This window comes from Lepisma saccharinum, chromosome 11, assembly GCF_977018435.1.
Source record: "Lepisma saccharinum chromosome 11, izLepSacc3.1, whole genome shotgun sequence".
Taxonomy (NCBI): domain Eukaryota; kingdom Metazoa; phylum Arthropoda; class Insecta; order Zygentoma; family Lepismatidae; genus Lepisma; species Lepisma saccharinum.
This window is the reverse complement of record NC_139239.1, coordinates 55663636-55679345: the sequence shown is the minus strand read 5'-3', so window position 1 is coordinate 55679345 and position 15710 is coordinate 55663636. Positions and strand designations below refer to the sequence as shown.

The following is a 15710-nucleotide window of genomic DNA, read 5'->3' as shown; positions in this document are numbered from 1 at the left end:
TTATTTTATGTCAGGGTTCCAACTCCCTTAGCCTTTCTGGATCCCTCCAGGCACACAAGGCAGTGGGGGACAAACACTTTTATGGCAGTGTTTATTCACCATGACACAAGGCTGTCGATGGGTATCTGTGATATTTGCTGAGTATGTTCATGCCACTGGACACCCTCTACACCCGATAGCTTTGCCGCCTCGGTCCGGTACTGCTTATTTGGGTTTCCCCTTATTCGCAGCTCCCTCTCATATCTGAGGGAGGTTTCACTATCGGCCACCAGTGACCCATCTCTAGCTGAGGCTCGCACTGGTGTATAATACTGGTGTATAATACAGGCATACGTGTATTATAAAGAACATAAACATGTGGCTGGGTGTAGGTTCATTTATCACTGAAATGAGGCATCTTCTAGCCCCAAATCTAGACACAAAATTACTAGATCTCGTTGTCTGTGCAAACCTCATGTTTGGACCAACAGAAAAATCTCCATATAAAGGAAGGGTAAGGAAGTGGAAACTGAAGTTAGGTCAGTGTCTGAAAAATCAAACATTATTCCAAAATTTAATACATTACTCAAAGAAGACCCCGTAACAGAGTGGTTAGCACATCACGCTACGACGCTAGGGGTCCCAGGTTCGAATCCTGGCTTGGGCATGGATGTTTTTGAATGTCCAATCATTAATTTCATCATATTATCCCTCATCCACATCTTCGCAAATTAGCCAAAAGTGGCGCAAAAAGTGAAGTAAAATAAAGCAAATGAATCAATTACTCAAAGAAGTGTTCTCGGGTTATGAGCAAGGTTAAGTTGGCATTTACTTCTCTAACATTTCAAGCGCATGCATGCTCTCATCCAATAGAATGCCCTATTATAACTGTCATACCCTCCTATTCAGATAAAGTGGCACATTCTTTAAGTGTTCAAACCTACAGGAGTGTACCATTCATTGGACACGCCTCTGGAAAATTTAGCAGAATTCTCAACAGGCACAGGGTAAAGACCATTCATAGACCACCACTTAAGACCAAGATCTACTTCACTAAGTCAAAGATGATCCGGAACTCCAAATATCATAAGTATACTGCAATTCCTGTGAATGTGGGACAACATAGGATAGGAACAAAATGAAATTAAAGCTACATCAGACTGTTCAAGAAAAGTCCAGATTAGCAGAACACACCATCATAGAGGGTCACAGAATTTTATTTGCACATACTAAAATCTTAGATAAATGTGCTGTTACTAGACCGAGAGCATAAAAGAAGTCATAGCCATTGCACAATCAAGTGCAAACCTCAACAGGGGAGTCAGTCATGGATGGAATCCACTTCTCTGTAAAAACAATACATCTGCCAACGAAACACCAGAATCCAGAGCGAATTAATCAGATGTTAGAGTCTAAACTGTACTTCCTTGTCCATGCATATTTAACCTTATATTTGGTCTAAAATCAACATTGTCTGATGATGTGAGGAATGTATGTGCTCCACACACTTGAGGTTAATACCAACTTAATATGGTCCATAATCCGAGAACACTTGTTTGAATCACGTCATCAGGAAAGCTACAATTCCTATTTAATACATTAACCACTGAGAAATACATATTAATCCACATTAATTACTAGCTATTAATGCTACAGTTCTTATCAAATTACCTTGCTGCTTCAATCCCAAGAGTTAGGAAGACTTCATACGTATTGTTGGAAGTAGTTTTAGTTCCTTTTACACCTTGTGTGCCTATCACCTCTCGTAGATTATCACCTTCCACAAACAGCTTATACCGGGTAACACCTCTTGAGTCATCAATGTGAATAACAGCTCTGTTCACTGTTGGCAATCCCTGGGAAATCATTTCAACAATATCATTTTAGCCTACATAGATCTTTTAAACAAAATAAAAATCTTACAACTTATAGGAAATCAGTGAAACTATTATGGAATTACTTATGTATGATTGTTTCCTTGTAAACCTGGTTATACTTCTGTCCAATTATATCATTATTCAGGGCTACACAATACAAGTCAGTGGGCCCCATGTCAAGGGACCTTGACACATAATACTTGCACATGTTCTTGGATAAGTACAGTGTTTCTGGTTGAGTGTGAGTTTTACTTCTGACATTTAGTTTTGAAATCAGGCAGTTTGTGGGGTGTTACTAATTATGATGTACAGTGTATGAAACTCGTGCAGTTTTCTGTCATACCACCATGAGAATTCCATGCTTATTATGCACAGGGAAAAGGCGTTCATAATTTGTGAACCTATACATGTACCTGACACATGTATTTTGAACTTTCATGTTATAATTTCATGCTTTTCTGTAATTATTGCATTGTAAAAAGCATTGCAATTATTAAATTAATAAAAACTAAATTTATTTTTATCTTAGGATGAGAGGAAGTCTACAAGGTAAAAAGAGGGGGTCATTAATATTGAATATGCCTTGTCACATTGTTGTATCATATGCTCAGACCACTCAAACTGCTGGTTCATCATCGTGATAAGCCAAAAGTGACACAGAGGTGATGCAAAACAACAAAAATACAGTGGAACCCCGATTTTACATTCCTGGATTTTATGGTTTCCTGCATTATACATTCAATTTTGATGGTCCCAACATAGCAAACTGTTATAAAATTTTCCTCGCATCTTAAGTTTTTTCAGCCTGGTCCTCTCAAAAACATAAAATCACGGTTTCACTGTAATCGTGAAATTCACTTTTAGTGCACAATACGGGCAATGAATTAATGGAAATTGCTAGGGATGGGACCAATTAATCGGTATCAGCCAATATAGGCATATCGGTGTATCGGTAAAATTACCAATTATTTTACCAATCGAATATATCGATAAATATCTTATAATTTAGTGCAAAATTCTGCAATTTTGTTGTAATTTTTATGGATAATCTCCATGTCATTCTTTCTAAGAAAGTAAATGTCTAAATATTCAACTTCTTTTGCACTGCAGTCACCTCGAAACACACATTTATGAAGGAGATCAATGAACATTACAGGTTCTTCAAGGACCATTTCTAATTTTATATCGGATTGGTAGCATATCGGTTATCGGTATATTATCGGTATTGGCCAAAATTTCTTATAGGCCCATCCCTAAAAATTGCATTTTTTGCACACACAGACACACACACTTGCTTTCCAATAACAATACACTGACATTTGCTGGCACTGACAGCTTTAGCACTATTAACAATCATTCAGATGCAACTTACCTTGATCACTATTTTCGGAATCTGCTCCTTCAAATGTTGAAGCATATGGTACATTGTTGACCTACTGGACTGTCCTGGTTTAATGGTTATGATGGTCTCTGATACAACAGTCACATTGTGTGGTTTTATCTTCAGGCGAGATGTACAAAGTCTGAAAATGAATATACATCACAGGTTTACCATTACTAAATTCATAATTTTACAAATTTTTCAACAAAGATAAAAGAAGTATAGTTGGAAGTGGTCGGGAAAAAGGCTGCTTGGGGGAAGGGGGGGTCAAGTTTAATAGAACATTAGTTTGCAGCATTTATCTTATTGTACAGCTTACATTTCTCACTCTAATATAAGAATGACTCATTTTAAAATACAAGTCTTGAGATGTAATTCAGAGCTAGGCATAAGCCGAGAGAAATAAAAAAACCACTGAATACTGACATTACTGTTGCATACCAAATAAAAATACTATTATACTTACGAATATCTAATAGACTCTGCGTTAACTTCTAACTTCAGTAAGCGTATCCTGTCAACATCTAATTTGATTAACAGAAAACAATCATCTGGTAGGAACACTTCCTCTATATATGCAGATACCTGCAAGTAAGGATATAACATTAAAAATGTTAACTTAAATTTGCAAGTACATATTAAGTATAGAAAATATTCAATCTCTCCCAAGGAAGGGAGGCTCTTTTCTTATATTTTCACTATACAGAACACTGGTATAAAGATATCCTATTTTTACAGACTTCTTTAAAATACTATCTTAGATTATCTGAAAACTACCTGACTCAACAACTTTGGTGAGCTGTTGTTACTACTGACATTCAAGTCATGTTAAGGTTAGGCAATTGTAGAGAACTACTTCCACCTACAGAAATAGCCATTTGCTGAAAACTGATGATTACTATTACTTATTGAAATTACTCCCATTTTGCATCAGAAACTTCATTTCCAAATAAGTTATTGATCTTGAAGAATGTCTCTTGAAAAATCCTCCTTGGAAAACATTTATTTGGGGTATACCGATGTGAAATTTTAACTGACACCGATAAATATTTACAGATACAGGTAACATATATTCTACTAATCAGATATAAAATTGCAAATGTTCCTTGAAGAACATGAATGTTAACCTCCTTACTTAATATTTGTATGTAAGTGAATGCAATGAATTTAAAATGAAACTCAGTGTTCACACATTTATTTTACAAAACTAATGGCAAAATTTTGCACTAAATTACAGGCTATTTATTGATATAGTGGATTATAGCAATTATTCTGTCCCATCCATAATGTTTATATAAACTATATTCTTACGGGGCGTTACCCCCACACCCCCTATACGCCTTCATGGCATGGTGCTATGCACAGGGGAGCACTTTACTTTACAATCCAAATAGGTAAATTATTGTTAATGGAAAAGGCATTGGACAAGAGTGTCATTGTAACTAATTCAATGCAAACAAAAAAATCTGAAAATGAAGTTATCCTTGTATTTTTTTTAAACTTGAATAATAATCTTATTTGAAAACTGCAATAAAGAAATCATCGAAAGAAGTTTGTACATTACATCCCACAAACAGTCAAAATACTTATATCTTCCTTTCTAATGATATCATGTTGCATAACATCTAAATTCAACTAACCTCTCCAAGGGTAGTTTTCTCAATTCTTCCTTTAACTCTCCTTGCAAATTCTGCATCACTGTCATTCTCCAAGTGGGCTGTGATAATTGGTGTACTTATGGTCTTTGATGCATTAATGATTTCCTTAATTCTGAAAAAGAAAATATTGGCAAATTATTACAGCAAATTTCATATTCATATTCTCCACCAAAGAACAACAGTTGTATGAATTTACAAGAACTACATGAACAGAGTGCAGAAACTTAGCATGTAGGTTTCCTTGATGACAAGTATCAATAGATTTGGCAAAAAAAAAATAAAAAAAAAAAAATAAATAAAGATATGATTGGTATGAGTGGCCGCGGTGGCTCAGTCGGTATGAACAGTGTATGACAAAGTTAATATATTGTCATATTTAGATTTGAAATGGTTAGGCAATATTAATAATAGTTTTGGTCATATGATTATTCCAAATTTATTTATACAATGCAATTAAATGTGTCTGAAATTACTATTTGAAATAATTTTAATAAATATGATGTTTAAAAAAAGCCAATTTGTATATTAGGACAAAATTATCACATTGTGCAATATTTTGAATTCATATTTATAAGTTATTTTTTGACTGATAATATAAAAAAAAACAATATTTTCAAACATGTGTGTTCCTTGCAAAGAAGCAAGGTAAGAAACTTTCAGATTTATAATTAGTTTTAATGAAATTGTGTACATTTGTATTGATTGCATCAAGGTTTATATACAAAGGTCCTGCGACGCCAAGTGTCCCAGGTTCGAATCCCACTCGGGCTTGGTTGTTTGTGAATGTCCATTCATCAATTTTATCATTTCATCACTCATCCCCAACTTTGCAAATTAGACAAGAGGCACAAAATGTGAAGTAAAATAAACTAAATCAATAAATCGATCAATATACAAAGGTCAACTCTTAAGATTATTCAGTGAATAAAAATGATGTCATTCTTGGTATTTTGTAACATGCAAAAAATGGTAATTGTAATGGCTAGATAAGTATATTGTTGTATACATTGCAAAATAGATGATTCAGAGCAAATATGTACATTTAGATCACAAATATTAATAAGGTTACGCACTTGGCAATCAAATCATAAAAAAACAATTGAAGATGACACATGCTAAAAAAAATTCTGGAACTAGTTTCTCTGGATACTACTTGTCTGTAAACATTGAAAAAATCTGATGATGGAATAAGAATAAGTACAAATGTAATAATTTGAGATGGCTTTATTGATGTTTTTAAAAGATCAGACTTTGCAATTTAATCATAAATAGTTTGCTTAAGTTATATAGAAGCCTTTTTCGTCATAACTGGATCTTGAAAGAACTTTGATCATGGCATAATCTTTAAAAAAGATTGGAAAGTTGTGGAATGGCACTATGTATAAAAAACGCCATGTTGAATTTGAAGCAGTTAATTGACATCTGCTTTCATCTACATTAGCAAGCAAGCTTATAAGTGATTTAATACATCAAATGGATGCTTTGAGGAATGTTACATAAAGTGACATAGATATATATATTATACATTTGGACGTGATTTAGCCAGATGTTGAGTTTTGAAAACTGAAGAGCAGAATTGTAGAAAAACTGGATGAAGAAATTTATACTCAAGTAGAACTTTTGCATGCAAAAAATATATGAAAAAGACTAATTCATTTTCAAGAAGATTGTCTGAGACATATTTTCTTTATTTAAATTTCACTTATATGTTATAAATGATTATTTTCCAATGTATAATCTGATGTTTTAACTTTCGGTTTTTGCTTGGTTATAACAATATATTTTACATAAAAATTACTCATAAATGTTTCAGTAAAAATAATTATATTTCTTAGTAAATGTAAAACAGTAATTCCTTTTCAGCATGTAACCATAGCTCCCTACTGTACATTTATTTGAATTCTGATTGTATACTATTACATATCAGGCAGTTGTGTATGTAAAATGATGTGTTGATCAGAACTTCAGATATAACAGAGAGCATTTACCAGTCACATTGATTGTGATGTAAAAAGTAATTGGTGAGACATGATTTAACAGAATCAGTTGACCACACAGACTTCTCTATTCACTGTCTTGTCATATTAAGTGCTCAAAATGGAGGGGTGGTGGTGTATAAAGCATTTCCCCATCTATTCCGTTGCAGTGTTTGGAAGTAACTCAGTTACAAGTAACAGTTACTTTTTTGAAGAATTGTAACTGTAATAAGTTACTTTTAAAATCAAGTAACTGTAACTGTAACAGTTACTTTTTTCAATAGAAGTAATGTTTCAACAGTTACTTTTACAGTTACTTTACGACACTTAAATTGCTAACTTGGGATGTTTGTAACGTGGAAGAAGAGCTAATTTTGCTACTCGAAAGATTTTCTTCGGATCATCTAAGGCAAAAGTTTAAGGTTGACTGTAAGCATAGACACCAACTATCTGCTTGGCCCCCCTGTTGTTCAAAGAGCAGCGGGGAAGGAATCCTTCCCAGGTTAAGGTGTCTTGTCTTTGCAAAATTTTCCAGATTTCAACATTCCTCACACTGAGAATGGAATCTGCTTCAGGAAGTCACCTGGGGGTAACAAACAGGCTCACTCGATTGATAGCTTCAGAACAACGAATCCTTTAATTTGATCTGTGATAGTGATAGAGAATGCAAGTACTTTCTTGCTGATTTTCTGCAGTGGTAAATAGCTATTGGTCGTAAACCAAAATCAGCGAATGAACATATCAACACCTTCAAGTATGTCAACATGAATCTTAAATAGTATTTTAATTATTTCAATTTTCTCTCTTAAAGTTATGTTGTTCACCTATGCACAGTGAATGCTTAGTTATAGACTGAATGGCCCTGTGTCGCTTGTCGCTTCGATCTAAAATCTCCCTTAACGGAACATTCATACCGAAGAGACAATCAACGAATGACGTGGATGTTTCACACTGAAATGACAAACGACACTTCGGTCTATCTGCATGCACTCACCGTGCAAATAACAAGCCGAGGCAACACTGTATTCAGTCCAAGCATCATGCAAGTGACAAGAGACACATGCAGTTTCTTGTGTTGCTTCAGTTCGAAAGACTGCGTTTATTTCTGAACATTGCTTTCCAAAAGATGTGTGTTGCATGTCGCTTCGGTCTGAGAGTTCAATAAGTGAGTGACGTTTTTCATTAGTGCTATAATTCTTATAAGAACTTCTGTGCACTATGAAAATGGATTGATTTCCTTAAATTCTAAGCTTGCTGCCAGGGAGCAACAAAAACTATTGTTCTAAATGTGCATTGTGAACAAAAAAAAATATCCAGAACTACAATTCTTAGCTCATTACACAAAGAAAAGTATCTCCTGCTCTTACTATTGATAAATATCTCTTTCTATAATAAAACCTTTATAAAATGTTTCTAGGGAGTTAAAAACACATGAACTTTTAAAAGGATAAACAAAAATAAATTTTATTAAGAGCATAGCCTGCAATATTCTTCAAAAAGTTTACAATATTTTCTTAAACTGCCCATTCTCTAACATTTTTTTTCACAAAAAACAGGAATCTGAATCAGTGTTTTATGAATTGCATTTGTATCTAGTGTATTATTACAACATAAAATTAATAACCTTGAATAAATTGAAAAATGGGAAGTAACGATGAGTTTCAAGAGAGTATTAAAAAAATACTATTCTTTGTATGATACTCCTCATTAGTCGTAATAAACGCTGGTCTGGGTTTCCAAGGAAACTACTTTATTCCAAGTAAATTAGTATTTACAACTGTTTAAATATTTTGTTTGTAATTCTTTTTCGAGATATCTAGACTGTACCAGCCATATTGTCTTGTCTCATCTCTTGTTTCGAATTTCAAAAGACCTGTTCCGTTGTGTCTCATTTCGTTACCAACACTGAACTGATCAGCTGCCACTGATGGATTAACTTTGTAATTATGATAAATAAAATACATGCATGACCTGGAGTGTTGCTAACGAAATGAGACACAATGGAACAGGTCTTTTGAAATTCAAAACGAGAGATGAGACACGAGACAAGACAAGACGGCTGGTACAGTCTAGATATCTCGAAAAAGAATTACAAACAAATATTTGCATTACCAGCTGTGCATGTGTGTAGTTAAAATGTAGGATATATTTTCGATTTAAAATATGTGTTATTTATTGTTATGGGGAATTGGAAAAGTATTCATATTTGAAACTGAACCCCCCCCCCCCCCCCCATATGGTAATGATTGGTAATTTGTCTCCTCCCTACAGCAATACCAGAGAGGTAATACTTTCCGCCTCCACTGAATAACATATATGCATGAAGACTTATGTACCAACCAGAAGCATAAATAAAACACATTTACGTCTTCATATGTTTATTTTATTGCAATTAATGATCACCAGTTGTACGTAAATATTTGCAAGAAATTTTCCGGCAGAAAGTAACTGTAAAAGTAACTTAGTTACTTTTTAAAATGAGTGAAGCAAGTAACTGTAACTAGTTACTATTTAAAAAGAAACTTTCCAAACACTGTTCCGTTGCTACCATGTTGAATGATATCACAATCCCTTCAGCTATACCAAGGGTCGAGCAAACATATAACAATTTTCACTTCAGGAGTTGCATATACTGCTGTGACCAAATATGGAACTCACTTCCTTAAAGTTAACTTTAACTATATGCATCATGCAAAACAGCAAAAACTTAAAATAGAACGTGAACTTTGTATGGTTTGACAACTTTTTTATGTAATTTTCGTTCATGGTTCACTACATTAATTGACAGTAAGTCCCTTATTTACCTTGGTACTCCAAGTGTGATGTTCATGGAAGCTACGCCAGCAAAGTGAAAAGTCTTTAATGTCATCTGAGTTCCTGGTTCACCTATGCTTTGTGCAGACAGAGCTCCAACTGCAGTACCTATTATGAAAGAACAGTGATAATAAACAGACATACCAAAATGAATTCATTGTATTATTCCCTATGAGATTTACTTTTTAATAGGCAGGTGTCAAGGTCATGCTTTCCTGCTTCCCACCCTTTAAGTAATCAGATCTCCTCTCTGCTCTTGATGCACTTGACATTCGGTGTTGCCAGTCTACTTTTTCTCTACAAATTGTTTTGTAGAATTTTTATGTGGATTTAGTTCAGAAACAAAAAAAAAGTGACTGAGTACTGTTCATAAAGGTCAAGAGTTTTCCTTTACTACTGTAACCAGTTAGTTAAAAGGTCTTTCTATGCAGTAATATTTATATTCATGGTTGCAAAGAGTGACTGTTTGTTTAAATTCTGAGAGACTACAGCAATTGTTCTGGACCTATGGGAAAGGAAAGCAAGTGAAAGCAGCTTGAGCAATTGATTAAACAATTAAACATTCATAAATATGGTGTTCATATATATTTTATAGTAACAATTTTTAGAATTAAGTACTGCATATTCCAGTACAATGTAAAATTTGTCATTGCTTATGTATAATTTAAATAGAATACCAACAGATGAATCTAGTGAGAATCACTAACATGCTACTGGCAACATTGCAGCAGGGCACTGTGTTCGGAGGAGAAGTAGAAAAAAAGGTCCATAGTGGAAGATGGAAGCTTGTCTTCTATTCACTTAACAGATCCCTAACCAACTTCACAAAATTTTAATTTTCAGAATCATGTCATTAAAAAAAATGTGGAAATTATCACCAAATACACCGCAATGATTTGTTGCAAGAAATAAGAGGCATTCACCCCTAACTCACTAATTACACCAAAAAGTTGCATAATACACACTGATACATAACCGATCTTCACACTGATTATATGGGCCGAAATGTAGAGCCATATAAAATTTAAAGATACTGATAACTTATAATCTACTAATCAGTGTCACCCAATCGCCGCCACTGCTACTAATCCAATACAAAAATTACAAGTGTTCCATAAAGAACCTAAATGATTTATTCACAATCTTTTTTAATGTTTGTAATCAGGTGTCTGAAGTAGATTTTTATCTTAAAAAAAAAAGAAACAGTATATTTAGGCATTTACTTTACAAACATAGTGAACATAATATATTCACTGAAAAAAGCAGAATTGTGAACTAATTTATATGCATTATAGGATTGGTATAATATTCAGCAATTTTATGTACTAATCTGTCCCATCCTTATAAATTAATGAACATACTTTAATGTGGTTTCCATCTTACATTACTAGACAGGTTCTCTGAAAACAAGTATGATTGCAGGTACAATATGAAGAAAAAATCAGCCATGAATTTCAATGCATGTCTTCTCACTGCAAAGTTAGTACAGTGGTGACCTGATTTTACATATTCTGGCATTTTAAGTTTGGTCTCCTGAAAAACATAAAACTGACACTGTAGCTGTTTTCTAACCCTTTACATAGAAGGTCATGAAGATTCACGTAATACCCCTCTCCTAAAACAAAACCAGTAGTCACCTGCACAGAAACAGATACATTATATTTAGTTCATCTTGTGTACACACTGAATTCATAACAGAAACATACCAGGTTCTATTCTGGATCGCATGTACTTTTCTCTGCATGTATCGAAGAACTCCACTAACTGGGTAACTGTTACTCGCTCCAACTGCTTCTCGACTGGTGAAAGTTCTGCTTTATCATCCAATCCGAACCTGTGTCTCACTTTTGCCACTCTCCTAGCGCAACTCTCCACAAAAGATCTGCAAGGAACAGGGGAAAGGAGAACTTTTAATATTCACAGTGCGGTGCAGTAAACACAGAGAAAGCAACTCTACCACGAGAGACTTCCAATATTTTCATTTTTTATTAGTGCTAGAACTAACCCATGGAAGTTTCCATGGACACATACCTCAATTCTTCCTTGAACTCATCACTGCATGTCTCAAATTCTTCCGACTTCAAGATCTCTTCACTAGCTTGCAGAATGCTCGGTCCATCCAATGGATCCTCATCAGGGCAAGAAGTTTTAGCACGAACGTGCTCCAACACACGACCAAAATCTACTGGCTTGTCTTTACCTGGAAAATGATAAATTAATTATATAAAATAACTAAAGCAGTATTAGCATTTTGGTTATTTCACATCACTTTCTACCTCTAGAAGTTAACTGAAATTAAGTGTTAATTCATGAAATAGATGGAAGAGCAACCACAATAAAATGCACATGCCTTACATGGGATTACAATCTACAACCCTGGACTTCTTAGTACACTCTGCCATGGCTTTTATCTTGTACTAATGATACAAAAAAATCTTCTTTCGTAGCTACGGTGCTGCAGAGTGGAAGAGTTTGTTTGCATTCCACTTGATGCTCAAATAGTATAATTGATTTTGATTGATTGATTTAGTTTATTTTACTCGAGTTTCTGCCACTTATGGCTAATTGCCAAGAGTAAAACATATATATGGTGAATAAAATATCAAGATTTCGGTACAAAATCTAGGCACATTTTGAGATCAAAATCTGTATATAAAATGGCATTTCTGTGTTAAAATAGTGATTAAAAACCCAAATTTGATTGAAAAATTACACTTATTACACAAAATAAACATTTCTTTCCTAATAGAATATTTATGTAGTTATGAGAGAATTAAGTTTATTCCTGTGTCAAGAAGTCTATTTTTGCTTCTCAAATATTTATAGCATAATTAATCAGTTTTCTGTGATTTGCTAAACTCAAGACTTCGGAAAGTGCCATGTTGGTAAATAAACTCTAACTTTCATGTTAAGTTTACTTCATATTTTTTTAGTTCATTTTGCATCATTTCTTAACAAAACTTGCTAAGAAAATATACCTTACACCTTTCAAAAACATGAGAAATTAACATTGCAGTGTGTCATTTCACATTTTGTGTTTCCATCAAAAACAAAATATGCATGCTCTTAAGTATCGACATTGGTATTATCTCATGAATGGCATCGCTTCAGCTCAGAAGTAACAAGCATATTACATAACTCAGAACATAGGCGCCAACTCCATGGGGCTTAGGGGAGGGGGGGCTCGATCCCCCCCCCCCAATGTTAATGATGTGGGGGCAGAGCCCCTCAAATAATTTTGCTTAAGAGGATCTAATGTATTATTTTGCTTCTCTTGTAGTTTACTCTGAATTGTGCAACATGAACTTAACTTTAAATACACATTTGAAATGTTCTAGACCATCAAATTTGGGGGGCTGAGACTGCTAAACGATCAACTTTGGGAGGGGGGCATGGGGGTCTATGAACGGAGACAGCAAAACACATGACTTATTACTATATACTAAGTATATAATTATGAGCATTGTTAACATTTTTACTAAAAAGAATTTCAAAATAACGAGGTTATATGACAATTATACCAGTATGTTGTATAGTGAATTCTGAACAATCTGATGTCGTAAACACGACTTTCAGGCCATATTGATATGTACGATACTTAGTTATCCTCGAAATCTCTTCCCCTAGTCCAAAGAATAAGGGGAAAATAATTCTAAAGTCTTTGAGTTTATTTAACACTGGCTTGCAGTAAAGTAGTACACAAGGAAAGCTTATGAAAAGTCTGTATTGCGAAAGCGGGAACGGCTATGATCAAAGGCATTATTGCTAAAGCACGGCATGCTATGTGTTTATTTATTATTGCAAAATTAAATTTAAAAAGTAAAATATTGTAGCAAGAACAAAAAAGTAAAACTATTTGCCTGTGATTTGTGTTAGCATTTATGTAAATAATTAAATAAAACTGTTAAATATTGTAAATATTCGCTATTTTTATGGGTATGTCAACACTAAGGTTCTTTGCACCCGTCAAATGTCCTTTCTTTACAAGTCTGTTGCGGACATTAAAACACACCCATGGCCTCGCCGGGACTCGAACCCGAGACCTCCGGATCAAAGCGAGTTGCACCGACCACCCAACATGCTCGGCTACCGAGGCCGGCATAAAACTGTTATGTTGGCCTCTTAATGTAAATACATAGCCTACTTTTAAATAAAAATGTTAATTGTTATCTAAAAAACAAATGAGCAGACACACGTTTTTCATGTTACATTTCATTGGCATGAGGAATATAATAGCTGTTTAAAAACTGCTATACGAAGACGTAATTTTTATTTTTAAAAAAGGGAGGGAGTGAGTCATTCATTCATTTATTTCAGTGATCAGTCCCCCCAATAATTTTGACAAGTCGGCGCCACTGACTCAGAAATAACAAAATTCAAAGAGTTATGAGACATATGGTGAAATGCAGGGTTGTTTATTGGAGAAATTCACCAAAATTTTTGCATTTGTGTGAAACTTTGAATAGTAGCAGAATGAAAAATCTCAAAGCTTTGGTCATGCTACATGCTAACATCTTAATACAATAGAAGGCACACCATAAGGTTGTAATCCTCTATTTCGCAAAGTTCACTTGGCTTAGTTTTTCATGTTATGCTATACCATCTCTGTATGTGCGGGGAGAGGGGGTTTATGTTCTAAAATCCAATTCAAAGGAGCCAAAAGACTAGGCTAGGGGTATAGTCTGCATAGCTATCTCTGGGGACATACATAAATGGAGGGTTAGGCATGGAAATAGAACACATCTTAGAAACATCTAAATGCATCAAAATGAAATGTTACCTTCCATATAGGCAGGATCGAGGCCATCTCCTCCATAGCAGAACTGCACAATATCTCCTATTGAATTCCTTACTGTCATGTCATACTGAGAGCACAAGTCTTCTAGAGACTGAAATACAAATGTAAGAAATGTCACAATACTCAGAAGCACATATAGACTGCACTTGTCAGCAGGAAAATCTAAAATCCAGAAAAAAAATTCTAACATTTTGTTCTATTGGACCTATGAAGAATGAATGTATAATGTGAGAAAATGAAAAATTGAAGTTTCACTGTACTAATTTGACATATACAAAAAATTCTCAAATTTATAGCAAACTTAAGGTTAGCAATGGTCTAGTTAGAATATTCCACAAACAAAAATAAAAGTAAAACTGATTAACCAATACAGAAAACTGGTGAAATAAAATTAACTGTTATACTCTCTCTTCCTAAAGTACAGATGTGCAAAACACAAGTGCAAAATTAAGAACTAAATTCTAACCTTAACAAGCCTTCGTTGCATGTAGCCTGTTTCTGCAGTTTTTACAGCAGTATCTACCAATCCTTCACGACCACCCATGGTGTGGAAAAAGAATTCAGTGGGTGTCATGCCGGAGTAAAAGCTGTTCTCCACAAAACCCTTTGCTGCAGGTATTTTGGCTGCAAATGAATGAACAGCAATATTAATTTTTGCTTCACACACACGAAAATTATACTGTTTAATACACAACACACTACTAGTACCAAATCTAATGCTAAATATACAGATTAGATTTTGGTAATTTGTCAGGGATACATTACAGGGGAAACAATGATTATGACATGAAAAGGAATGGAAAAAATGAGGATACAAGATTTCTACATAAAGGGGGGGGGGATAATGTGAAGGCATAAACATATGGGTGTGTGGGTGACAAGTGAAGATTTGAAAAGGAAATAACTGAATCTTGCAACCATTCCATAGATAGCTTTAGACATATGCAATGAAATTGTAGCTGCAGTACTTGCTAGTCTTTGCTAACAATTCAATTAGTAGTTACCTGGACACTAAAACAAAAACAAAACAGATATGTTTTTCTAAAAGTACGGAGTTGGTAGATTTAAAGTTAACTGCACATCATAGGGTAAAAACGGCAAAGCGTATCTAAATGCAGAATACTCGTGAAACTAATCTCTTTTATCCTACTTGAATTTTCACTACAAATTTTATCATTAAGAATGAATCAATCAACATACAGGGTGGCCTTTCTTGGGTCACCCTGT

The 15710-nt window shown here is 34.3% G+C and overlaps 1 protein-coding gene across 1 annotated transcript in view; it reads right to left on the bottom strand.

The window, feature by feature from the left end:
• Polr3A (RNA polymerase III subunit A) overlaps positions 1–15101 on the bottom strand; it is a 31413-nt gene extending 16312 nt beyond the window's left edge. The window contains exons 1-9 of the mRNA XM_083131836.1: positions 14950–15101; positions 14466–14574; positions 11717–11885; positions 11392–11567; positions 9676–9793; positions 4878–5007; positions 3704–3822; positions 3229–3379; positions 1651–1835 (exon numbers count right to left, since the gene is read on the bottom strand). Coding sequence (XP_082987962.1) covers positions 1651–1835; positions 3229–3379; positions 3704–3822; positions 4878–5007; positions 9676–9793; positions 11392–11567; positions 11717–11885; positions 14466–14574; positions 14950–15057 — 1265 coding nt within the window. The 5' untranslated portion in view covers positions 15058–15101. The remainder of the gene's footprint in view (positions 1–1650; positions 1836–3228; positions 3380–3703; positions 3823–4877; positions 5008–9675; positions 9794–11391; positions 11568–11716; positions 11886–14465; positions 14575–14949) is intronic.
• Between the last annotated feature and the right edge of the window lie 609 nt (positions 15102–15710).